Source organism: Nannobrachium achirus (assembly GCF_963921795.1).
Source record: "Nannobrachium achirus genome assembly, chromosome: 9".
Lineage (NCBI taxonomy): Eukaryota > Metazoa > Chordata > Actinopteri > Myctophiformes > Myctophidae > Nannobrachium > Nannobrachium achirus.
This window is the reverse complement of record NC_137818.1, coordinates 13,715,856-13,743,478: the sequence shown is the minus strand read 5'-3', so window position 1 is coordinate 13,743,478 and position 27,623 is coordinate 13,715,856. Positions and strand designations below refer to the sequence as shown.

At 41.4% G+C, this 27,623-nt stretch overlaps 3 protein-coding genes across 3 annotated transcripts in view; 2 read left to right on the top strand and 1 right to left on the bottom strand.

Moving 5' to 3' along the window:
• Window positions 1-1,391, bottom strand: part of cdk20 (cyclin dependent kinase 20) — a gene marked incomplete at its 5' end in the record, with an annotated part of 5,075 nt that extends 3,684 nt beyond the window's left edge. Inside the window, 3 exons of the mRNA XM_080733005.1 lie at window positions 100-288; window positions 820-933; window positions 1,317-1,391. Coding sequence (XP_080589131.1) covers window positions 100-288; window positions 820-933; window positions 1,317-1,391 — 378 coding nt within the window. The remainder of the gene's footprint in view (window positions 1-99; window positions 289-819; window positions 934-1,316) is intronic.
• Window positions 1,392-2,038: 647 nt separating this feature from the next.
• On the top strand, window positions 2,039-5,919 carry uxt (ubiquitously-expressed, prefoldin-like chaperone). Its single transcript, XM_080733589.1, has 6 exons — window positions 2,039-2,218; window positions 2,963-3,044; window positions 3,349-3,416; window positions 4,995-5,102; window positions 5,486-5,549; window positions 5,665-5,919. The coding sequence occupies exons 1-6, from the start codon at window positions 2,136-2,138 to the stop codon at window positions 5,725-5,727; spliced, it is 468 nt and encodes a 155-aa protein (XP_080589715.1). The 5' UTR covers window positions 2,039-2,135; the 3' UTR covers window positions 5,728-5,919.
• Window positions 5,920-10,064: 4,145 nt separating this feature from the next.
• bcap31 (B cell receptor associated protein 31) overlaps window positions 10,065-27,623 on the top strand; it is a 34,146-nt gene continuing 16,587 nt past the window's right edge. The window contains exons 1-5 of the mRNA XM_080733250.1: window positions 10,065-10,195; window positions 12,800-12,897; window positions 13,923-14,023; window positions 15,103-15,247; window positions 17,537-17,672. Of these exons, the coding sequence (XP_080589376.1) occupies window positions 12,806-12,897; window positions 13,923-14,023; window positions 15,103-15,247; window positions 17,537-17,672 (474 nt within the window). The 5' untranslated portion in view covers window positions 10,065-10,195; window positions 12,800-12,805. The remainder of the gene's footprint in view (window positions 10,196-12,799; window positions 12,898-13,922; window positions 14,024-15,102; window positions 15,248-17,536; window positions 17,673-27,623) is intronic.

The following is a 27,623-nucleotide window of genomic DNA, read 5'->3' as shown; positions in this document are numbered from 1 at the left end:
GCGCGCGCACACACACACACACACACACACACACACACACACACACACACACACACACACACACACACACACACACACACACACACACACAGCTCGTACCCGGTGCATGATGTTGTTGTGATGGAGGAAGGCCACTCCCCTCAGCAGCATCATCATGTAACCTTTGACCTGCGACGGGGTCAGAGGTCGCCTGGAGTTCCTGATGACCTCGGACAGGTCAGACAGCATGTACTCAAACACCAGGACGAATCCCGTACCGTGAGGGAAGCCCGCCTTTAACTTCACCACCTGAGAGAGGGGAGGGGAGGGGAGGTCAGGAGTCAGGACTTCCTTAGCATCATTAGTTCACCACAGGGGTCTTCAACGTTTTCAAGCCAAGGAGGCAAGGACCCCTTAGTTGAAGCAGGAACCCCCACATCTTCTTCATAGATTCCATATAGTTCCATCGTTTGACAGCACAATCATTGTGTATTTTGAATTCTACTGTAACTGCTCTCTGGCAGCCATAATCCTCCTAATATTTCTATACATACATTTAATGATAGATAGACAGACAGACAGACAGACAGACAGACAGTGCAAATTGTACAACAACAGCTAAAGGAGATACAATTATGTTATTACTACTAAGGCTTTTTAACTTGGATTGATTAGGTTAATAAGTCGACAATCACATAACTAGTCGTAAGTATGTACGTGTACGTGTGTGTGTGTGTGTGTGTGTGTGTGTGTGTGTGTGTGTGTGTGTCTGCATGTGTGTGTGTGTGTGTGTGTGTGTGCGTGCGTGCATGCATGCACGCGTGTGTGCTAGACACCTACATATTGGTTGTCCTCGATCTCTTGCAGGGCTTTGATCTCCCTGAGAACCTGGGTTGGAATCCCATCCTCCAGTCTCCTCAGAGCTATCTTCTTCAACGCTACCGTCTCCCCTGTCTGAGACACAGAGAGAGGGATATATAGAAACAGGAGTGATTGAAGAGGGAATTATGAATCAGAACCAGAATCAGAACCAGAGTAGAATGTTTGCACACATGCGTTGCATGAAGCAACAGCATAGAAACATTGTAATTATATTCAATTATTTACAACTATTTGATCCATAAAGATGAGCAAAGAAAGGGAGGGAAAATAGTAGACAGCTGAGATGGAGACAGTTATGTAGGAGAGACAGACAGTGTAGGACATCAGAGAGACAGACAGTAGGACAGTTGAGATGGAGACAGTGAAACAGGCTGTGTAGGAGAGATAGTCAGTAGGACAGCTGAGATGGAGACAGTGAGAAAGGCAGTGTAGGAGAGACAGGACAGATGATTTACCTCGATGTGCTTGGCTTTAAAAACGATGCCATGAGCTCCTTCTCCAATCCGACCCAGAATACTGTACTGGTCCATTTGGTCCGTACTGCTTCTATTACTGGTCCATTTGGTTCATTACTGGTCCATCTGGTTAATTACTGTCTGGTTATAATACATCCTGTCGAACCAGAATAGGATGAATCACTGTGTCATTACTTGTTTTATGTATTTATACACTACCTATGCTGATGTAAAAACGAACCACAGTAGACTGTATTATTTTAGTTGTCCTCCGTCCTGTCATGTCCTCCGCCATGTTTGTTTACGTTGACAACGCGACTCGTTGCTACAACAAAAACTAAAATACCGCTTCAGGATAATGACGATAATCCCAACAATGAAGCAAAGTCAGAAATCATTAAACAACAGTCAAATATATTTACGGGTTTTTCTTTTTGTAGTATTTATGATTTCGTCGATGAAGTAATTTCTTGGACGTAATAAATCCATAGAATATAAATAATAATATAAATATATGCTTTTACTTTGGCATGGACCATGGTTTTATTTTGAAACGACGTTGACCGGAAGTGTTTGGACGTCATCGCCATGCGACCATGCAGCACGCTACGCACATGGCACGCGACGCACTCTTCACTCTAGTAAACAACAGTTTAGCAGCTTTTATGAGCCCTGTGTCTTAAATGCTCACTTTCTGGACGTTTTGTTGTATTAAAATGAATTAAATGATAACAATTTAATACGTGAAGTTACAATTAAAACGTTTCTTTTGAAGTTACTGTTAGAGTTTAGGTTCCAGCTTCTGTAAAAACAGTCATTATGGAGGATGATGGTCTGAGTGTGGAGCAGAAAGTGTTAAAATATGAAACGTTCATCAGTGATGTCCTTCAAAAAGACTTACAGTAAGTACAGTGTACACCTACTAGCACACTGTTATTATTATTCACACGAAGGTTCATTATGTATTCCCCATTTGAACCACAGACCACCATTTGATAAGATTTAGACTCGACTCAGACCTAAAACTTAGAATATTTTATTGTCTTTGGATAAGATATTGTCCACAATTCCGTGCTGTATTGATGTGGTGCCATAGGAAAGAGAACAGGCATAACGTTGATCAAAATAATAATTCTCCTTCATTCTCTTACTTGTTTAGACTTCTTGAAAATAAGTAATGAAGATGTTTAACAACAATCTAACTCTTGAGAGTGTAAAATGAAACCAAATGGACCCGTAAGCCTTGGGGATTTCATTTAGCTGGGGAGCACCTAGCTATGGTCCATAGCGTTAGTGGAGTTAGAACTACACTAACGCTATGGACCAGAGCTAGGGAGCACCTGGAACCCCCTCAAGGACCGCTTGTTGAAAACTGCTGATTTACCTTCAGCTATAATTAATGACATTGCTTAACCACACTTGATTTGCAGTGTGTTACAATAAAGTACCTGTAAATCTGGAGATTGATGTGTGTAAAATAAATATGCAATAATTGCTATTATCTTACTGTTAACTCAAGCTGCACATTTACAGGTTATATGTTAAAGATCTCTGTCTGTTTCTTTGTTTGTGTTAATCAATGGTGTCTATGTCTAATTATTGTTGTTGTTGTATACATGTTGTTTTGTGTTACTTTGTTTGTGTAGGAGAGTGTTGGAGCAGAGAGACGGTGTCTATGAGAAGATCTCTCAATATCTCCAGTTGAAAAACACCATAGAAAGTTTGCAGGTAAGATTTTACTACATGTCTTCGATACTCTCTGTCCCTCTCTGTACGTGTGTGTCACTGTCAATTCAACTAATTGGCAGCCGACCCATGACGGTGATACTGTATGTACTTTTCATGGAACTAGTATGATTTTCCTGCTTAAATTACTTTTCTCTTTCTTTTCGCACGCACACACGCACGCACGCACGCACACACACACACACACACACACACACACACACACACACACACACACACACACACACACACACACACACACGCACACACACACAATCTGACGGTGTGTACTGTGTTCTTTGTGCAGGAGAGTGAGTCCAAGGAACTGAAGACAGAAGTTGATCTGGGTTGTAATTTCTTCGTCCAGGCTAACGTGTACGTTCTCTGTGCTGCTAAACGTCTCTATAGAAGAAGAAATGTCCTCCTAACTCTTCAGCCATTACGCATGTTGCTATCATTCTGGTTGGGGACGTTATTTTTCCCCCCAAACAGATTCCAGTAGGCAGCTGCCACCATAGACATAGAAAGGTTGCATCCTCCGGCCTTGGGCCTGCGGCGTTGGTAAAAAAGGATTGACATTTTTTAAGGCAATCTTCCGGAATTCTGAAGGACACTTCCTTGTGCGTCACAGAAGGGGACAGTTCGGTGGGCCAGTAAGATGCGGGACTCCCTCTTTCCCAGACAACTTTGGCAATGTAAACGTTTGTCTTCTCATGCCAATGAAGCTCCTTTTAATTGAATGTAAGTCCCGGAAAAGACACGCTTGATTGGTCAGTAGTCACTTCCGCACTTCCGCCAATCCTTTTTTACCAGTCGTGCCAATGAAATGCAGCGGTGGGTGAGGTATCTATCTTTTTATATCTATGGCTGCCACATTATAGCACTGCTAACTACATTATTGCTGCCTCATTAGCTGCATCTCACCTATCACCTGTGATGTTGTCATCAGAAATGGGACGTCTACTCTTCTCTATTTCCTAAATGGGAGGGACTAACATACAAGCAAGGAAATAGGAACTAGCAAATAGGATTTGATTTAAGGACTTGAGACGCAGCTAATGACGCAGCTAATGACGTGGCACAAAGAAACAAGGGACCCTCTGCATCAGAGGTGCTTTGATGTGGAGGGGGAGGTGTGGTGCGACATCTGGTGGCTGGATGTTGTATTAGCACTTTTAACATGTTTACTACTGCAATTGGCATCTAATAATTGAATTTTGGTGTCTTTTGGGATAAGATGTAATTGTAATGTAAATAGTGAGAAGTGAGTACTGATTTCTCAACGTATTTTAAGTGAAATGGTGATGCGCCCCCCTTGCCTTAGGACACAGCAGCACTCATGTCACTCATGAGAAATAACATAAAAATGTTAACACTTCTTTGGAATTTTAATTTCCCACTGTTGTTTTATGACTCAATGTCCTGAGTTTTTAAAGTACAATGTGTAAGCCGTTTATTATGATTTTTTATAAGTCCAACTTAGCTAGCCACTAGCCAGTTCATAATAAACAGCTGACACAGTTGTACTTGTGTGGTTTAAGTGTAACAAAATTAAAATACCAAAGAAGCGTTTAATTTTTTATGTTATTTGTCATGAGTGACATCGCACTCTACTGTGTCCTAAGCCAAGGGGGCCGTCACCAGAGGCGCCAAGTTTGGTCCACGCAGCGGGGGGCTGAAGCCATATCGATCGCTAGTCCCCGCCCGTTTGCATACATGCAATTGATGCAAATAGGCTATAGGAGCGCTCCACGGGGTGCTGAAACCCCGCGGCACCCACAGACTTGGCGCCTATGGCCGTCACCTGGTCACCATTTTACTCATTTCAGTGGTGATTCTGTTTGTCATCAAAGTTAGGGATGTTAATGTCTAGATTGCCTCCTGGAAAACCTACTGTGTGTCTCTCAAAGTGTTTTTGTCTGGAGGTTGACTTTGTGTATAAATGTGTTTCAGTGAGGATTCGTCTAAGATCTTTGTGGCGGTGGGTTATGGCTTCTTTGTTGAGATGACACATGCAGAAGCACTCAGGTTTATTGAGAAGAAAAACAGCCAGCTCACAGCGTAAGTTAAACACACTCAACGTTCCTTACTCATCAGGAGCTTTTATGTTGTGTGATTTAGCATACATTGATTTAAACTGATCTTTGTGTCCTGATCAGTACATCCACATCCACAGAGAATGCTAATATTTCGAAATGTCGCTTTTTCACCGTGAATAAAAGCATCAACTTGTATGAATGAGACTTAACCAAAAAAAAAAAAAAAAATAACTATTGGCCCACACATTTTCGGATAATTTATTCATCACACTCCCGGTGTAAGGACCTTCACACGCGCACACACACCCACACACCCAGACACCCAGACACCACACCACACACATGGGAATGTACAGTATATTAAGAAGAACTGTAATAGTAATCCTGATTGTGCTTATGTTCCAGCTTGACTGAAGTTCTCACCAAAGACTCGTCCAAGATCAAAGCCAACATCCGCATGGTTCTAGAGGTCAATAAATAATAATAGTATATATATTAGTATATAATAATATTAATGTGGTCTTTCTTTTTTTTTTCAAACACTTTGGAAACGATAATTGTGTTCTCTTCTTCCGTCTCTCCAGGGCCTGAGAGAGTTACAGGGACTGACAGACCTCCCAGAGAGTAGAAGGACAGAAGTCTTCTGAATGCCCGGGAAAGCATCTGTGTCATTTTAGATTTTAGCTATAATGTCGTCTCAGTTGGGTGGAAATTTCATATCTCCAAATCTTTTCAGTGTTCAAGTTTAAAAGTAGCAGATCTACTAGCTCGAAACATGCATGCCACATGCAGATCTGCTACTTTTGGTGCTTATGCGTGACACTGTAGTGTGATCAATAGGGGCGTTAAATTTGAGAAGAAACACAAGAAGTTAAAATATGGAGATAAGAGGTTTCTGTCCAACAGCAACGCTATATATAGCAACATAGTTTTTTCAGAAAACTGCTAAGACCTCAGGTCTTATTAACCTCACTGTGGACACATGGAGACAACAGACATAGGCCTACAGACTGGAGTCAAAAATGAATTAAGAGAACAATGTCTTATTTGGGGCTGCAACCATCAGTTATTTTCTTAGACTATATTCCATCGAAAAATTCAAATCTACAGTATATCAACCCTGAAAATGCCCTACATACTTAAAAAAAAAGAAAAGCTTGTACATATTTTTGCCCTTGTATAATAAATGATAATAATGATAATTACCTTATTGACCATACGAGAAATGGAGATGGAGCCTCTGAAGACATGGGGACAGAGGAGGTGGCTTAAAACTGCTGGTTAGCGGTATTACCAGTACCACAGTCCAGTGGTGAGTGGTAGAGGATGACACGGGAGTGGATTTTCACTCCCGTCATGTCCCACTCCTGCAGAAAAAATCCTGTCCCATCAAAATCCTGGGCCAGAGTAAAAAAATAAATCCCGTCCTGTCCCACTCCTGTAGATTTTTTCCTGGTCCCATCCCGCTCCTGGTCAAAATCACTCCCGTTCACCTCCCGCTCCCGAAAAATTTTTTTTTTTCCATTTTGATCCATATTATATTTGATATCATGTTTATTATTATATAATGTATCATTTTATAATGTTCGCAGTTCGAAGACCTCACTTTCCTGTGCTTTTTTCCTCCCAAACTGCTAATAAAGTAGCACTGTTTATTTCTGCGGTTTGGTGAACTGGTCTGGAATGATTCCCGCTCCTGCCCACTCCTGGTGATTTTCATTCCTGTCCCGTCCCGATCACGGCATTAATACAAATTTGACTCCTGTCCTGCGGGAATCCCACGGGACCCACGGGAATTCCTGTCAAATGTCATCCTCTAGTGAGTGGTCCCTGGGTCCATTTGGTTACATTTTGTACATGTGCTACATTCAATATGCTATAATGTGCTATCTCGGTGTGTGCGATGAAGTATACGTTGAGCCAGTTCAGTTTATGCTGTCACACCATGTTGCTGAAAAGAACACACATTCAAGCTAACATGTCATGTGATGGAGTACTATGATAGGCAATATATGTGTATTTCATTTGTATTATAAAAAGCCATCACGTCAGGCTGAAGACCTGGTTTATCTCCGTGAAGAATTCTGTGAACTCCCAGAAGGCCATGTGAAGAAGATCATGTTTTCTTGTATTATTGTGTCTGACATCTTACGGCAGGAGTCTTCACCTTTTTTTTAGGGCCAAGGACCTCACTCAGTACTTATTCTACTCTTTTTTTATCTGCTATTTTCAGCTGTAATGTTCCCCTCAGAGTAGAGATTCTAAGGTTCAAATGGTTAAAGAAATCCTATACCCTGTAGTAACTCTGAGGACCTCCTAGGGGTCCCGGACCCCCCGTTGAAGACCCCTGGTCTACGGCAGTGATTCTCAACTTTTAAGGCATTAAAAAGGTCTTAAAAGTTCAAAAAAATTAATCATGTGGTTGGGATCCTCAGGTAGAGGACCACTGGTCTATGTTATATGTAGTGACGCCTGCATGCTGTCTGTGTGTGTGTACTGTGTATACATACACCACCTAGCTGCAGCATGTTCACAAGACATGTATACTGTGACGCTGTTGGTATAAAGGCTCAAGATCAAATGATTGATTTGTCACATGATTAAAAAGGAGAAAGAAGAAGATTTACTCTCATGTTCCTCCACGGTATGAGTGGGGGAACTATTTACAGCAGGGTTTCCCAAAGTGGGTACAGGGGTGCCCTTAGTCAAAGTTCAGGGAAAACTAACTTTATTAAACATCATAGGTTTCATAATACAATGGCAGTGAGATTGAATACAGGTCAGGACATAATGTTAAATATAAACAGTTTGATAACAGAAGACGTGCTTCATTGCAAGTCTGTTTTTGCATGACTTATTGGCTTGATAATATTGAGATCATGATGTGGACCATCACGCAAGTTATTTACTAAAAATATATATAGCCTACATGTGAAGACGATTAAAGTTTGTATGTCTATAGTAGCCTATAACAGTCCTTCTGAACTTTTTCATGTCAAGGACCCCCAAATGTACTTATTTATTAGCCCACTGACCCCCATTTGAAAAGATATGCCAAGGACCCCCACAAGAGAAGATTTTCACAGCTCGAGCCGTTATTCTCAAACATTTTAATTTGAAGGACCCCCAGTTTTACATGGCTGCAGACCCCCATTTAATGGCATTTCTATCTCTGAGACCCCAATGCCCAATTTATATTGTAAAATCAATTGTAATTTAACTCGGAGAGGGTACAAATGGACCAGTTAGGGTCCAATTGGTTCCATTTGTATCTGTATTTGAGTTACATACCCATAAGGGTCCATTTGATTCCTAACTATCATTTAGCTGGGGACCCCCTGGAACTCCGCCAAGGACCCCTGGGGGTCCCCAGACCCCACTTTGAGAACCACTGGCCTATAGATGTAGGGGCACCTGCGCACAAGCTGCACACTACGGTTTACAATGTAGGGTAGGCCTTTAGCCTACACTTTTATGCAAAAGCGACTCAAAGAGTGCAAAGATTGGCATAAATGGCAAATTAACTCAAGTCAAATATAACCAATAGTGGTCCAGTGAACCGTGGCAAGAAAACTAATCAGTGCCATAAAGAAAACTGACGGTAAAATCACATCGTATGAGTACATGCTGGGAAGAGTGAATGGTATGGGAAAGATGAAAGAGATATGGGATAGTTTTCTAACATATATGACACTTATTTGAAGATGTGAAGAGGTTCCTACTTTTATTTCCTTTGTATTTTTATTTTTGTATTATCTTGGACTGACTGTATATATATTTGTACCTGTTGTTGTGCTGCACTGTACCACCCATTACCACTTTTTGTATTAAGAAGAAAAAATAAAAAACATTTGAATTATAAAAAAAAAAAAGAAAACTGACGGTTTCAATTTCTTGGTAAATTGACCCTCACATATGGGTTCAAAAATGGGTCGGATTGGTACTAGGAACCAGGAATACCACTGATTTGTAACTCAAGGAAAGACAAGTATATTTTATTGAACAAAATACTGGGTGTCAGACTGCTATAACAATTACAAAGGTATCTCTAATAACCAAATTAGTTTTAACTGCCATTGGTATTCTTTAAACCTGTATTTACTCTCATGTAGGCCTACCAGTATATCAACTTTATTATTCTTTATTAGGATCAGTAGCTTCTACAGTGGTCAGGAGTCCACACAAAAATAGTTAAAATTGTGCAACATAACTAAAATACAAAAGGCAAAACAAACAGACAAAACTAGTTATCAGCAAAATAAGTGAAGTCACTCTGCATATTTAAAACAGAGACAACAATAACCAACACAATCAATGCAGAGTGTTCACAAAATACACCAGGGGTCGGCAACCTTTTTGACATGAAGTGCCATGTTTTCATTTTCTTGATGGTCTGTGTGCCATATCAACAATAAGTTTAATTATGACACCACATCAAAATGTCACATTTTCAATTGATTTTGACAGGCTATAAATAACATTTATGTTTGTTCTTCTTTAGAAATATATTCTTTTACATTAGGATGTAGGTCTAATGATCATTAGACTCGAGCAATAACCCACTTATCTCCCAGACACCTTCCCCAGTCAAAGTTATCAGTTTGAATTATATGCAGGATGTAAATTGCATATAGATATGAGTGCACTCTCTCACACTTCTGCCAGTGTGCCAGTGATCACCCGCCCCTGTGCCAATGTTGGCACCTGTGCCTAAGGTTGCCTACACCTGAAATACACAGAAGAAAATAAATATGTAGTTACAAAGTTACAAAAATAGTGAAAAAAAAAAAGTTTGCATAGGAAAAGGTACATTTTCTTGGTGTGTCAACATTTATTATTATGTAATGATATATCTTATGTCCCTAGATGTCCCCCAGCCATGACTACCCCCCCCCCCCCCCTCCCTCCCACCGCTCTCCACTGTCCAATGAAATGCCCGGATCATGGATGAGCTGGCACTACGTCACTACGGAAGCCGGAAGTGTACAGAGTGTACAGTCAGTTTTTGTCAAAAGGCCAAAACATAACATTAGCGTATTGAAGTGTGACTGAGCTGCGTGACGTTCCTGAAAGCCCCTGTTTTTTCTCTGTTCCTGTGTTTTGTTCTACTTCATCGTGAGTTTAAACGCCGAACACCTTAATTAATAAACAGTGTTAGTTTTAATCAGCTAACATTATGCTCTTTATCCCAGCATGACGTTAGCTTCCGCTAGGTGGTTAGCATTGTTGGTGTAACATTAATGTCCGTCTATATTGTTCTGCGTAGTTTGTTGTTCATCATACATCGGTGATTTTCGCAAAGTTGCCTTTTTATTTGTTTCGTTCAGGAACGTATAGTTTAGTCAGCCACGATAAGCCAATTTATTTGACTGGGATCAATTCACTTTGTCAGGTTGCATATCCGGTCTGTAGCGGATACGGAAACGGTTGTGTGCGGCTATGTATGTGTGTGCGTGGAATGTTCCGGATGCAGGTTTGGAGTGGGCGGGCTCTAGACCGGATAGCACTAGTTAAGGATGGAATGGAAACCAGAAGCCTGGTGTTTAGGAGGGGAGGGGATGGTTATTAATGTATACTGAATTAGAACAGATTATCTACTAAAAGATAACAACATCAGCTTCTAAATCTGTTTAGATTCTAATTCCAGTCACCATTTCTAATCAATCGCAGCATGATCATTCACAAGACATTTGTACTGTGGCAGTGTTGATTACATAAAGACACTTTGATACAAGATTAAAACATTTAATTTGTCACATGATACAAGAATCTTGAATCCATGGGCCGTTGTCAACACAGTAAGGGTGTCATACGTTATAGTTTGAGGAAAACTGGGCCCTTTGCAGGGCACACACGAATGCTGATGTATGTGTAAGTGAACTTAAGTGACTACATGATTACATTAGGTCTTGTTGTTCATGTTTGCAAATCTTTTGACAACATTCCAGGGGATTTCGCCAGACAATTTCTGCCAGAGGTCCCTACAGACTTTGATAAAATGAGCTAAAGGCTGAGACTTGAAACACACAGTGCTGATAACCTAATAGTCTGCATGGATTTTGTACACAGCAGTATGAGTCATTCTGGTGTACTCTGAGGTCACATTGAAACGATTATCTTTTCTAGATTAAAACAATCCACTTCTGCATTATCAATCAACTTTTAAAAGAAGCCTACAGCAGCCGTTCTCAAACAGTTTTGGATCAGGTCACCCTAGCTCTGGTCCATAGCGTTAGTGGAGTTCTCCCAAACGCTATGTTCCTCTACCTCTGCTCCGGCTTGGCAAAACCGGAAAGCCGTCTCGTCTGGTCCGAAAATAACAAACTGTTTAGCTACACACAAACCAAAGGTGTCAGTGGGGAGTTGAAAGCTTACTCTACTTAGTGGACGCAGTCTGGGCCCCCCACCACACGCCTAAAATACATTGCTAGGGCAAAATGAAAGATATTCCACCAAGAGACTAGGCTATGAAATTCAACGAATGTAGTATTTTACCTGTCATTGTTAATGAAGTGTGTTACCTACCTATGTTTTTGAAACTTATTATGTTAATACATGTGTTGATGCAGAGGTATTTGCATAAAATGAATGGGAAAGTCCTTGGGACAGCTTAGTTTAATCAGCACTGGCTCTTATCTCCAAGGAGACAATGATTGATATTTGATAAGAACTTTAATTGCAAAGAAGGACTTCAAAAACAAGTTTGCGTGGTACTTGACAGATAACAGTATAAAACCATAAAACATGCAAGCAACAACAACACAGATATACAACTACATACTGTAAACGTGATAAAACAGATCTGTTCAAGATTGACAAGACATAAAAAGAATTAACAGAAATTAGTACGAGCAATAGTTAAAATATAGAAAAGGTAGAGACTAGAGAGTGTAAAATAAACGTGATACAATAGTCAGACAAGAGATCAATAATATAAGACAAGAAGTAGACATGGTGAAGAAGAGATCTCATAAAAGGAAGTTCTCAGAAGAATTAAATGGCACTCAATTTATCAGCAAATGAAATCTAAAATGAAACCGGCAACATGAGAGGCCAGTATGGGTCTAATGTGGTACTTCATCTGTCTAAGAGTTGGTTAATAGCATACAGGTTAAGTCTGACAGTCTGATGTAGGGATGGGAGGGTATGAAAATGAAATTATTGTGGCAAAAATAATTTGCAATTTAAAGGGAAACACACACTGGACGCGGAGGCGGCGCGGAAGCGGCGCGTCAAAACATACGGCCCCATATTTTCAATGAACTAACCCACACCGGCGCCGTCAGACGCGCGCATCCGCGGGTCAGCCGCCTCGTCTGGCGCGCCGATACGCCGCTGTTCTATTTTTTTCAGCGTTGCCGCGCGGTGAACATGTTCTCCCATGGTTCTCCCCGCTGGGGGAAATGGATGTGCTGTGTGGCAGCGCGCCACATCCAGTTGGGGTTACCGCGCGGCACTTAACGTGCGTCGATACAGCGACGCGAGTCACGCGACGCTGCGCAGCCATCCGCGTTCAGTGTGTGCTCCCCTTAACAATATTATCTGGATAATCAAAATGCCACTTTTGGCGTTTGGCCATAGTTTGTTTATTAACTTACAGTTTATTTTTGTTGGAGATCGGTCTCAATGAGTCTGCAGTGGAAGGCGTTAGAGATGTTGACATAATGTACAGTATATTTTGTAGTAGATGTTTATTAACATACAGTATTGTGTTGCCAGGTCACAATGAGTCTCCAGTGGACGGCCGTCGCCACATTCCTCTACGCCGAGGTCTTCTGTGTTCTACTGCTCTGCATTCCATTCATCTCACCAAAGAGGTTACAATTATTCTTTATAAGAATGCAATATTACATAAACATACTAACCTTATTTAATGTGCAAGTCTTTAAAATGGTATGTTAAGAAATAAGAAATTACTGACACACAAAAAAAGGTGGGAAATAGAGCAGGGGTTTTCAACTGATTGTAAACAACTGACCACCATCCGGACTAAGAATAAACCTGTGGACCACTGTTGTGTTGGGTGGCGATATGGCTGTGTTGTGGGTGGTAAAATAAAGGCTGTAAAGGGCTTGATTTTAGTTTGTTCCACTGTACTATGTGGAACAGTGGAACAAATTAAATCTTTCTTAGTATGAGTATTTTTTTTAAACTGATATATGCTACTGGCCATGAGCTCAACAAAGCTGAGAACCATTGATCTATTCCTATCCCATGGATAGGAATAGTTGACTGATATATTGTAACTTTCTTTTAAGCAGTCACATGAGATCACATGGGCCTATTTCCTAATAAGGATGACTCATTGTACACCTTCTCATCTTGAGATTAGATCTAACTACCTTTTTCTGAGGAAACGTCTTGACTGCCGACTTCCCATTGACACATCATCATACTGCACTGTTTCACAACTAGCGGTCGAGGGGAACAAAATGAAAAAATAAATAAATACATTTATAAAATGAAATCTTCACTATCCTACATTACTAAATGCATGGCCAGGGACCACATGCAATATACCTTCACGGACCACCAGTTGAAAACCTCTGGAGTGGAGGAAATAGCTGATCTTAGAAGCTTGCTCGTAGATCTGCTATGTCTGCTATTTTTGGAAAACGTATAGTTTAGTGCAATTTATCCTCCCTTTTGAGGATTTGTCTGTGGTTTGTCCACTAGGTGGAGCCATTTACCTGTCTAATAGAACTACATACATACTAATGCTGCATAGCTCAATGTACAACCTCACAGTTGCTGCATGTATAGAGTATTATAATTATTGTTGTGTTAGTGTATTGTTATTATTACTGTTGTTCTAGTGATGTATTTGCGTGTTGTGTTTCAGATGGAATAAGATCTTTAAGTCTCGGCTCGTTCAGACCATCTCATCCTATGGAAACACTTACTTCATGGTGGCCATGGCCATACTGGTGTTCCTCCTTATAGGTGCGTAATGTGTGTGTTCATTCCACAACTCTTGTCACCTACCTGAGTATGTATTTTCTGTTTATTAAAGAGACTACCTACCAGAAAATAGTGATAACAAAAAGTAAAAAAACCTTTTTGTTTTAACCAAAAAAAAAGATCACCTAACACTACCCTTTTTAATGTATCTCTCAAGAGTGCAAACTCTCAGAGTTAAATACCCCGTAAGGGTCCATTTGGTTTCTGACTATCACTCATTTGGCTGAGGGGGGACCCACTGGAACCTCGCCATGGACCATTGGTGTTGGCGTTGAGAAGAAGTACAGTCCATCACATTTATGTTTGTGGTGTGTGTTTGGTCTTTCAGATGCAAGGAGCCTTTTGTGTAACAGGTTTTGGGTAAAACATTCACGCCCCCAGGCTCACGATGCAGATACACTTAAACAACACTGAACTACAAATTATTATGAACTAGCAGCCCTTATCTAATGTAATTAATAATTATAGAATTAACACACTTAATAAATGTACAATTATCCTGTGATTTACAATTACCCCAAAACGTTTAAATCCTTTTATCAGTTAAAATATTTGCGTAGTTACTGCCCTTTGGCTACTGGCAGAATAACGTATTTATTTACAGAATACAAAACGGTTCAATGGGGCCCTACGCCCCACCCTGACGGGCACTAAGACTTGAGGCACACGGTTCTATTGTGAAAATAGCAGATCTACATGCTCACAAAGCCTCATAATGCGAGGTGGTGTGAGCATGTAGATCGGCTATTTTCACAATATCTGCCTCTGATATTTGAAGATTTGGCCAATGTTTAATGTTTAAAGAGTCCTTAAATTGTCACTTTAGAAACGTGCATAAACCCTCTATACACTTAAACTTCATGTTGGTTTGTTTACTGCTGAGAGAGAAAACAATGTTGCACATTAAGTTAGTCATCTGTGGACCCCCCAAAATAACTTGTGTGTGTGTGTGTGTGTGTGTGTGTGTGTGTGTGTGTGTGTGTGTGTGTGTGTGTGTGTGTGTGTGTGTGTGTGTGTGTGTGTGTGTGTGTGTGTGTGTGTGTGTGTGTGTGGTGTTTCAGACGCGTTCAGGGAGGTGCGCAAGTACAGCGTCCCAGATAAGGTGGACCTGGCCAACAACCCCACGGCCATCGATAACATCCACATGAAGCTGTTCAGAGCCCAGAGGAACGAGTACATCGCCGGCTTCGCTCTGCTGCTCTGCCTGTGAGTAGGCTCTGTCACAATTATTACATCACCCTCTAAACCAGGGGTTCCCAAACCTTTTTGTCTCGGGGCACCCCATAAATATTATTTTAATCTGAGGCACCCCATTATAATTTTCACTCCCAGCACCTTATATTTATAGCATATCGTCGTTGTCGGGTGGAAACCTTTATGACCGGTAGGTCCAAAACCGTTCGTTTTGTATTTATCATCTTTAAAATGTACAGTCTTGTATGATGAAGCAGGGCTTTGCTTTACCAAAAGACGTACTCATTTGAAACTTGGAGATACGAGGTTTCTGCCCGACAGTGACGATATTTTAGTGATTATGTTACGAGGAAAACGTTGAGATAATAGCCATTTTGGTTAGAACTGACTGAAAATAACTTTGTACTTCAAGTATAAAATGATAGTGTCCAAATAAATTCCAAATATTATCAAATTATCTCGCGGCACCCCTGGACTCAGTGGACTGCCGTCACGGCACCCCAGGGTGCACCGTCACCCACTTTGAAAACCCCTGCTCTAAACACAACTATTTGACATAATTGCGATTATTTTTGTCATTATCGTCACAATCGTTTCCATGTTGAAAAAATGTCATATTTTCAAACTTTTTCTAAAATAGTGGAAATAGCAGATCTACAAGCTCACAACGCATCGCGATGCGTTGTGAGCTTGTAGATCAGCTATTTGCACTATCAATGTTCTTTAAGTATAAAGTTGTCAAATGTGTAATGTCTTTGGATATTTAGTGTATATTGTATATTTACCGGTATGTCTCATATCTGCCATGTGCAACTTCAAAGCCTAAAAGCCAAACAGAAATGTAATTGTCAATGACAAAAACACAATGAAATCGTTAATCGCAATTATTTGAGTGACAATCGTCATGTAAAATGTCATAATCGTGACAGCCCTACCTGTGAACACGCACATGCGCGCACACACGCACGCACGCACGCACGCACGCACGCACGCACGCACGCACGCACGACACACACACACACACACACACACACACACACACACACACACACACACACACACACACACACACACACACACACACACACAGTTCCCGGACCCCTGAGGGGTCCTTAGAGTAATGACAGGGGTTGTGTGATGTCAAACAATCTGTCATTCATGAAAAAATGTAATCTACAACAAGTAGGTCGGGAGTGGCTTGTTGTCGGTATCAGCCGGTAACACGCGGGAGCTTGTCCCCCGTTACAATGTGCTCTCCTGGGAGATGGATTGCTGAGGTGGAGCACCACACCTACCATCAGCTCCCAGTACTTGCCGCACGACTCGCAGCGCTACTCTATACGCTGAGTTGACGGTGTCCGGGATCGAACCCATGACCTTGTGGTCCAAATGCAAGGAACTACCCGAACAACTGTTTTATACAATATGTAGTAGGGGGTCCCTGCTTCATCTCTCTCTCAGCTAAGGGGACCTTGGCCTGAAAAAAAAAGTTGAAGAACCCTACAATATACAGTACTTTATTGATGGTAGCCAATAGGACCCTAACAGGCCTGCAACTCTGAGGGTGTACAAATGGTTCCATTCGTTCACTCTCAGAGTCTTTGAGGGCACACAAACACACACAAGCAGGAAGGCCTGGCCGAGTGAATGACATTCTGTGCTGGGGTCAGAGCACACACTGTGCACATGTGCACGCACACAGAGGATACATACATGGAGTTCCAGGCATAGCCAGACAGAATGGCATACTCACACTCCCTCACTTGGACACACTCACCACCATCAACATCACATGGGCTTATACACACACACACACACACACACACACACACACACACACACACACACACACACACACACACACACACACACACACACACACAAGCACACACACACACACACACACATTCTCTCTCTCTCTCTCTTAGTCACAGCGACAGATATCTCTAAATGGAGAAGTATTTTACAGTACGAATGAATGGAAATAATTATTGGGCCTCATTCACTAAGCTGTTGGTAAATAGTGTGGACATAAAGTAGCTAAAGGGGTGTGTAATCTCTCTTCAATCTGATGTGCAAGTCAAAAAAAGGGCGTGTGCAGCCTCGATATGTGCGGATCAGAGGTGCATCTCATTTTTGCCTTGAAAGTCACGATTGCGCGCCCATGTAGTTCATCCACGTCCCATTTCAACACCATAAAAGACAACCGGACAAATCCTATGTCAGACTAAAAACGCCATCGCTCCTCAAAATGTATAGGTCTACATTAAGCTTACAACTCTCCGTCTGTCTGTCTGTCAGGTTGCTGCGTCGCCTAGCAACACTGCTGTCCCAGCAGGCCCAGCTGATGGCGTCCAACGAGGCTTTTAAGAAACAAGCGGAGGGTGCTTCTGACGCTGCCAGGAAATACATGGAGGAGAACGACACCCTGCAGCAGGTACCGCACGCAAGCCGGACATTCACCGAATATTCGAATATCAAAGTCACTATTCGACGTTGTACACCGATGTGGAATATTCGCTTATTTTTGTATTAATTTTTTTCTCTCTTTTCTTTTTTTATTATTATTTCTTCATGGTTTATACAGCTTGGATAGATAGGAAGTCATGGTGCATTTATATAGCGCTTTTTATCCAAGGCACTTTACATAGATTGTGCATTACAGTACATTCACACATTCATACACTGATGGCGGAGGAAACCATCCAAGGCACCAACCTCTCACCAGGAGCAACTAGGGGTTCAGAGTCTTGCTCAAGGACTCTCCGACATTAACTCAGGGGGAGCCCGGATTCGAACTGGGAACCCTTCGTGCTCTAATGTCGGTTTCTCTACCCCTGAGCTATGCCACGCTGAGTCATAAGAATGAGTTGTCAATGCCCCTGGTGGATGAATTGGTTAATGCTCTATACTGATGTCATGCGTCACGTTTTGTCTCCCGGAACAAATTACCAATGGGGAAAACAGCGGCCATCCAGCAAACTCCATGTCATGATGGAGGAAGAGCCAGCTAATGCAAATGCAATTGCTTGTTTTTATTGGATGAAAGAATATATATATTTCCTGTCGAATATTTGAAAACTTTCGGTTGAATAATTCGAATACTAAAAATCACTATTAGCGCGCACTCATTCAGACACACGTACGTGCGCTCGTGCACGCCTCAGACACACAAGCGTATAAATGTACACGCCTGCACGTGTACACACACACAGATGAAATGATATACTCAGGAGGTACAGTGGCCTCGCAACGCGAGGCTTTGTGAGCATGTAGATCTGCTATTTTCACAATAGACATTTTTCTTTTTTTCAACTTCGACTTTCTCTGGTGGGAGTCGACTTGTGTAATGAAGTCGACTGAGTCGACTTGTCGACTTTTTCATTAATGCATAACCATTTATACATACAGCTCCTATATCTCAGTTGACCACTAAGAGGCAGCACTGCATGTTGGATCAAACTAAACACAAATGTGTGGAGAGAGAGACACACACACACACACACACACACACACACAACACACACACACACACACACACACACACACACACACACACACACACACACACTAGGCAGGCCTGAAAGGTCTTAAAGTTCAGAGCGGCTAAAAGAAGAACTGACTTCATCCACATGTGATGACAGGTCACACGCTCACACGTGCATATAGTATGTATACTGTACATCTGTACAGTTCATGCACACATGAGCATAAATCTTGTTTGTGTGTTAAGGATGATATTGAAGTTATTCCACTAGTCGCTGATCAGAATACGCACACACTTTAACAATGTCCACCTAAGGGGAGCATAAAGGACAAATATTAAAGGTACAGCTAAGGTTACATTCACAAAATCACGGCTTATGTCATCGATAAAACAAGCATGTCACTCAGTATTCTATGGCAGGGGTCTTCGAAGTTTTCAGGCCAAGGACCCCTTAGTCGAGGAAGAGATGAAGCAGGGATCCCCGCAACAGATAGTTTAGTTTAACAGCACAATCATCAGCATATCTCAGATTCATGTCAATTTGTGTTTTCAGATATTTAACCACTTGAACCATCAATATTTAATAATCTTGACCTTTCACTCTGTTCTTAGTCTGCTCTTTTTCCCCTCCACACTAAACCTCTTGGAAATAGCTGATCTACAAGCTCACACGAGCTCACGTTGTGAGCTTGTAGATCGGCTATTTTTGGCTAAGGTTCTCAGATTATGGGTTAAAGTGGTTATTATAAAAAAGGAGAGAAATTCTATCACACAATGATTTGGAGGACCCCCTGTAGTAACTCTGAGGACCCCCTGTTGAAGACCCTTGCTCTATGGGTATAAGTAATGGCTTCTCTGCCATATGTGGCGTCTATTAATTTTAGCAGAGACGGCATAATACTTTAGAAGGATAGAGTCCGCAACACTGGTAATACTCAGCTCTGTTTTATTGCTTCATAATACTTTGTCAGCCTTTTTGCCTCCTTTTTGGACATCCCAAGTTGTTGAAACACAGACACACACAAGCTACATGACAATGACTTAAAATAAGTGAATGACAATGACGGGTGCCAATATAGTGTACGTAAATAATATGTATATTCAATAATTTTATACTTCCAAACATTTTTCAAAAGTAGCAGATCTACAAGCTGACAACGTATCGCTTGGCGACATGTGATCTTTTTTAGATCTGCCATTTTCCCGCGCACGTGAGCTCAGGGTGACGGTAATAATTTTAGCCATGAATGGCTGTGTGTGTGTTGTAACATTGGAGTGATGTATCTGTCTCCTGAAAGGCCAGAACATGGATAAGGTCAGCGAGCGTGTGTTTGTGTATGTGAGTGTGAGTGTGAGATCCTGTTTCCAGTCTAACTATAATTACTGTATGGTTGCTAGAAATGCAACCACAGTATTGTAATTGCATCTACGTATTTATATATGGCGTCCACACTCCCCTTCCCACGGTTTTCGCGCCACACAAGCGTGTAAGACGTCAAACTAAACGGCTTCATCAGGAATTGTGTTTTTATTCAGACATATTTTTTGTTATTTGATATACATTTTGGTGTATTCAGACCTGTTAAATATTGTGTTTTATCTCAAATTATATAACAGTTTTCCACACTTGCCACACTTGGTTCACGGTCTGAGGTTCTACTGTAGTTAAGAAATAATGACATAAAGCATGGTCATGCTGGAGCTATGACAGCCCACGTTATGCTTTCACCTACTGTGTGTGTCACAAGTGTCTTGAACAGTAGGTTGATTCTATGATCCTGGATTCCTTGGATTATGACCTTTCTATCCATACAGTATGAGCCCTATTTTCATCGGTGCCTTACCCCTTATCTCTAAACCTCTTTTTGAACTATTTGAAGTATTTCAAAATGTTTTTCAAATTAGTAAAAAAAGGCAAACAAGTTTTGAGATAATGCACATTTTTGCCCAATTGCAATTTCCTCTCCTTTTGAATTATGTGCAAATGACACCTTTTGCTGCTAACCCTGTAAGTTTTGTCTAAATTTCACAAGATTTAGTACACATAATACACATAAAATCCATAGCAAATTTGATTAGTGGTGTTTCTCTCTACCAAAATGCAGAACCCAAAGTATGTTGTGACTTTGACCCATAGGGGGCACCACATATGTATGTCATAGACAAGTTTGTTCTCAAAACTATCAAAGTTTCATAGTTGAAATGGATTAAATCTGATCATTATTTTGACCCCTGATCAAAGTGTTTCAGTCAGCAAGAAAACTAATCTATTTTGAAAATGCATAAATGCATGCACAGCACACTGCCACACACATGCGCAGATAGTTTGAGTGTAATCTTTATTTCAACTGCATATTACCAGAAAGTCACTTGAGGTCAGAGATCTCTCTTGTGTAGTAGTAGACCTCGCCAAAACGGCAGCTGTTAAAAAGACACAGGTGTTGAGTGATGAACGATGGCTGATTTAAGCAATCACACCAGGCCTCAGTCCAAACTAATTAGACACTGTGGTGCGTGTGACACACCTGTTGTCGATGGCACACAGGGTAAATCTGTCATCCCCGCTCCCTCTGTCATGATGACGCCATGTCCTTCTAATCTGCTCTGACTCGTAACGTCTTGCCACTCTTCTTGGTTAAATGTTCTTGAAGCATCTACCTGCTGCGTCCCCAATTGTCAGGGGCAGAGGAGAAGGAGCCCAAGCCACAGAGGAGGCTGCTAGTATCGTCTTGCTGCTAGTCTCGCTTTCACGTGGCCAAACTGTTGCCTGCCACAATAAGCCCTATTCACGCCCCGCCCACTCAGCAACTTCCTGGTGCTGAGTCTGCTGACGTCAGCTTTGAAGGGTAAACCCTGCTAAAATAACACAGAAATCGCTGGACTTAAAGCCAACAAATCATTATTTCGAACGGTAAAGTAAAGTATAATGCTTTGTGCCTTTTACTATCTTGTGTTCTTGATCATGCTAGCCGTATTTTATACTTTACTATTCGGAAATTGCATTAAATTTGCGATTTCTGTGTTAACTCTATGGGCTTTTAGTAGGGTTTCCCCTTCAAAGCGTGACATCAGCACCAGGAAGTTGCTGAGTGGGCGGGACGTGAATAGGGCTTATTTACAAATGCTTCCGGTCATACAGTCTGGAGGAACGGAGGCTCTGATCATAAGAGTAAGGGGGAAAGCAGAAGCCCTGCCTCTCCCTCTGTTTTATCTTTACAGTCAGTCATGCAAATTAATCCTAATATATAAATCAAAAATAATCTAAGCATATAAAATATGCTTAGACGACGACAAATGTATTTTTTCATTTCCATTTCAGCTAAGCAGCAAGCTATATTATAGCTTGGTATCCATAGTCGTTCTCCTTGACATGATACAGTAAATGTCATAACGTTAAATGAAACCAAATAAATCGTCTATAATCGCTTATGTCACGCTGCTGCATCGATGCAGAATCGTGGGCGGACGAATTGCGATGCATTAATAGTAGAATGATTTCCCACCTCTCAAACTACTGTATAACAAAACATTCACATTCTTCCATCTCACCCTGTAACATGCCCAATAACCCAAGCTTTAAAATCATCTACTGTAACTCTGAAGTAATAAAAGCCTGCAGAGTTTATTTGTCGTCTATTCCAAGCAGAGGGAGCAAGAGAACATGAAGGCGCTTTTCCCAAACTCGCGCGGGTTCTTCTCGGTACGGAGGCGTGTCGGCAGTCCTGTGAAATGGGTTTGATGTACTAGTGACGTGTGTGCCGAGGTAAAAAAGGGAGCTGACCTTTTTGCCTCTGTAATGATGATATTGAAGTTATTTAACAACTTGCTGAAGTGTGGGTGTGTGCGGGGTCATCCGGGCAGGGTGATAAGGTCATGATTGTAGTCATAGATGTGTGTGTTGGAGTGATGCATCTTTCTCCAGAACATGCACCAGGTCAAGGAGCGTGTGTGTGTGTGTGAGTGTGTAGGCCTGTCACAATTATTACATAATCGTCTAATCGCAATCGCAATTATTTTGTATAATCGTCATAATCATTTCCATGTTGAGAAATGTTTGTGACGTGTTAGTTTCAAACACTTTCAAAGAGTAGTAGAAGTAGCAGATCTACAAGCTCACAACACGTTGCTTGTAGATCTGCTATTTCCACTATAAATGTATAAAGAATAAAGTTATTAAATATGCCAGTCATTCGTTTGTATATTTAGTTAGATTTGTCATATCTGCCCTGTGCAACTTCAAAGCCAAAAATAAATTAATTTGTTATTTGTACTATGCTCCAGTGTTTGGCGACAAAAAAAAACACAATTAAATCGTTCGTCACAATTATTTGTGTGACAATTAACCCATTGAATGCTTTAACCAGTGAAAAATAGCAGATATACAAGCTCACAGCGCGGCACCGAGTGCCGCGCTGCGAGCTTGTAGATCTGCTATTTTTGGAAAAAGACGTGAAAATGTGTGCAAATCTTTTGAATGTATGTATTTTCAAAGCGAACGTTTGTAACTCAAATTTTGCTTCTGGGTGGTCCCTGGAACTAAATATTTTGAGATGCAGGTCCGTGGCCAAATAAATATAATTTTGGGGGTCCTTCACGTGAAAAAGTTTGAGAACCACTGACATAGTAGTCTCTCAAGAACAGACTAACTGAGCTCCATTTAAGTGAAAAGGACCTTTTCTTTGACTATGGCTGGCCAGATTGCTGACACAGAAACATAGGTTTTTCAAAAAAAATCTTAGAACGATTCAAAAGACAAAATTCTAATTTTCACGATTTTTCAAAAATAGCAGATCGACAAGCTCGCAGCGCGGCACTCGGTACCGCGCTGTGAGGTTGTATATCTGCTATTTTTCAATAGTTAAAGCATAGAAGAGAGGTCCTATTGCACACCTACTAGGACAGGTGCGTTGGAACAGTGTAATAGATACTGAGAGGAGAGAAGGAGTCCCGCACACTGTCTTCACCTATAACATTAATAAAGTTATAAGTGAAGACAGACTCCTTCTCTCCTCTCAATAGTTAAAGCATAAAATAATGATACACAATAATGTGTACCCGTTCTAAATGGGTAAATTAATCATCACGTAAAATGTCATTACCGTGACAGCCCTGTGTGTGTGAGTGTATGTTGTTGTTGTACATCTGTTCGTTCAGCTGTTCCTGTTTCCAGTCTTACTATGATTTCATAGCTGGAATATATTAGATCAGAACATTTCATTGATCCCTTAGGAGAAATTATTAAGTCCTTCAGCAGCCAAGAAATACAAAACAAGAATACGCAGAATACTCTACACACACACACCGAAGCCTGTAGCACTTAACCGTTCGAACCCCAGCAATCCTATTCTGGGGCAAACAATCGGTTACAATAGCAGATCTATAAGCTTGTGAGCTTGCCATGTTCGGCAAAGAGATTTATTGTAGAGGGGGGGATAGTGTGTGGTGGGGGTGGGGGTGGTGTGCTATAGACCGCTGGGGGATTCCGGTCAACTAAGTATATCGTCTGTCGGGTAGAAGTCATATGTCCAAAACTGCTATTTTCAGGATTCAAATTCACAAATGGCAAAGGTAGCAGGTATCTACAAGCTCAAACGTTTTGAGCTTGTAGATCTGCTACTTTTGATGCTCTCGTGTGACGCTGTGGTATGATCAAGTAGTAGGGCGTTAATATAATATATCTTTTTTTAATGTGGAGATAAGAGGTTTCTGCCATATAGTAACATTGGTTTTAACACTAATCCACACTAATTGATTTAATTAAAAACACATACAATTGTCACTGTCCGGCAGAAACCTTGTATCTCCAAATTTTTAATTTGTATGTTTCTTCGTAAAGTAAAGCCCTGCTTCATCATACAAGACTGTCGCACAAAACTAGCGGAAACAGCCGATCTACAATGTGTGCTTGTAGATCGTCTATTTTAAATCGTTTTCAAAATATCAAAAAAGGGGAAGGTCTTGAACATACAAGGTTTCCACCCGACAACAGCAATTTGCTAGGTTTGCAGCTGCTATCCACACCACTGTGGCACGTTTTAATTTAAACCCTAAAACTGGTCTTTCCAAACACCAGCTGCTGCTGCTGACACTGTGTTGCTGTGAAAACTCCAGCATTTCACTGTATTCTGGATGTGTTGTTGGAAACGATGACACACGGAGCAGACACACCCACGTTCACTTCCTGATCGGGTCTTTCTCAATCTGGGAAGCCATCGGCAGAAATCATAATGAAATCATAATAAATCCAATTCCCCGTGTAGAGTCGGGATGTCATTCTCCTTCAGCCCTCCTCTTAAAGCGGTGCTCCTTGTTTACATTCCTACTGACAACATCATCTCCCCACGTTGTAATGGGAGTTGCCGATCTTACAGTTGTCAGCCACTTTCAACCTGGTGTCCCTTTTTGGGCGGCATACGTTTGCTTCACTTCATTTGTTTATTTAGACGGGACAGGACTAGGGATGTGCCGAAAGCAAAATTCTTGGCCGAAACCGAATACCGAATAGTGGAAACATTTCACCGAAAACCGAATACCGAATAGCCGAATATTATTAATATATATTATGCGCATAATGCATTTTTATTACCATTTTTGTACCATTTGTTGTAAAGCTACCTTATTATGGCAAACGGGATTATGTCAAAACCATACAAAACTATAATAATAATCCCCATTATCAGGGCTCAAAATTAACTTTTTGATTACATGATTTGAACATGCCATATCACGTATGTCATTATCAGCCCTACATTTATCATTGAACTTATTCTTTATGCCCAAATGATTGTATATTGGTTTTTTTAGCAGTTATAGAAATAATAGAACTTGATATCAAGGTGCCCACTCCTCCTTAGTGCCCACTCTTCCTACCGTCTGTCCCTCATCTATCCATCTAACTCCAGAGTCCAGACAGGACCCTACATCTCACATCTTTTATACTAGCCATGTGCCTATAGCCCCCCCCCCCCCCCACACACACACACACACACACACACACACACACACACACACACAGTGTGTGTCTCCATCTCTCTCTGGAAGAGGTTGAACATGAACTCTGCAGCCAAACCGAGAAGCTCGCTGACAAACACTCTGACAAGCTTCACACAACTAACACCAGTGACAGAGACATCCTTATGCATTGTTGTTGTTAGCCCTTAGCACTGATTAGTGCTATGCTCTGTAGCAACAAAGAATTGACAAACAGCACTCTACTAACTGCTATCTTTGTCAATCAAAATCGCGGAGGCTCTGCTCCTGCTCAATGAACACTTTAACGAGCTTGACGGAGCCGAGGCACGCTGCCTGGCACGGAGCTAAGCTTACACAACGAGCGACAGGTCGCAATGACATACATAGGCTACACTCGTTAGCCGGCAGCTGCGCAGACTAGTGAAGTGAATGCGAGACGGAGTGAGGGAGGGAGGGGGGAGAGAGAGATAATGTTTACTGATGCTGCTGTGCTGCGGCTGCTTTTTGAGAGATTATACTGGACCCCTGTTCTTCACACTATTCGGTGCTATACTATTCGGTTTTAACTATACGGCCGAAAACCAAAAATGCATTTTTAGCCATTTTCGGCCGAAAATTTTCGGTGCCGAATATTCGGCCTCATCCCTAGACAGGACACTGCATATTAATGAACATGACATAATAACTAGTCCTTGCCCGTTCGAACAACAGGATGTTGCGTAAATACTGTATACCAGATTTAGCAAGGATACAAATTTACATCCACAGTCCCCACCAAAAAAAAACGCATAAAAACTAAAACAAGCTGAAATTGAGTACATTACACAGGCCAGGAAAATGATACATCAATACAAATCAAGAGCAGAGGTACGAAAAGGGTGCAAACTAAGTATATCTATTAATAAAGGCTGAGACTAAATCTATGTTTACTTGGCCATGTATTATTAATGTACTAAGAGAATCAACTCTGTATTTCACTGACAACCCTTTTCTCTGCATCTGCATGTTGTTGAACCATCTGTAGTTGAGAAAGGGTGGACTGGGTCAACCCCAAATACAGGTAATCACAGTAATCCGGCCAAGAGGTGATAAAAGCCTGGATAACTGTTTGTGGATAAAACGGCTTGCATTTGGCTGATGAAAAAAAACTGTCCTTCACAAACTACAGATTCTTTCTTTTTTTTCTTTTTTTTATTAAGACCAGAGGTACCCTGTGCACATTTGCAGACATGGAACCAAAACCAAGTCTACGGCACGTAAACACATTAAAACCTAGCCCAGGGGTCTTCAACAGGGGGTCCGGGACCCCTAGGGGGTCCTCAGAGTTACTGCAGGGGGTCCTCCAAATCTTTGTGTGATTTTAACCACTTGAACCCTAAGGTCCATATTCTGAGAACTGTAACCAAAAATAGCAGATCTACAAGCTCACACCGCCTCGCGCACTTGTAGATTGGCTATTTTTGGCCAAGAGCTTTGTTGGGGGAAAAGAGCAGACTAAGCACAGTGAAAGGTCAAGTTTATTAAGTATTGACGGTTCAAGTGGTTAAATATCTGAAAACCCACATTAGCATGAATCCAAAATACACTGATGATCGTGCTGTCAAACAATGAAACTATATGGAATCTATGATAAGGTTGTGGGGGGTCCCTGCTTCATATCTCTCTCAACTAAGGGGTCCTTGGCCTGAAAACATTGAAGACCCCCTGACCTAGCCCATAGCACATACACACACTACTTGTTCAACCCCGCCTACTGCATACACAGTACACACACACACACACACACACACACACACACACACACACACACACACACACACACACACACACACACACGGAAGCCCCGCCCAATGCTGAACAAACACACAGGTTCAAGCCAGGACGTTTTTGTTTGTTCATTCATTCATACCTTTATTCATTCATTTCATA

What these genes read in the sequence shown, in the direction of transcription:
- uxt (XM_080733589.1), top strand. Translation starts at nt 2,136, where the DNA reads ATGGAGGATGATGGTCTGAGTGTGGAGCAGAAAGTGTTAAAATATGAA. An exon ending in TTCTTCGTCCAGGCTAACGT is followed by an intron (nt 3,417 to 4,994) that starts GTACGTTCTCTG and finishes AATGTGTTTCAG; the next exon opens with TGAGGATTCGTCTAAGATCT. An exon ending in ACATCCGCATGGTTCTAGAG is followed by an intron (nt 5,550 to 5,664) that starts GTCAATAAATAA and finishes CCGTCTCTCCAG; the next exon opens with GGCCTGAGAGAGTTACAGGG.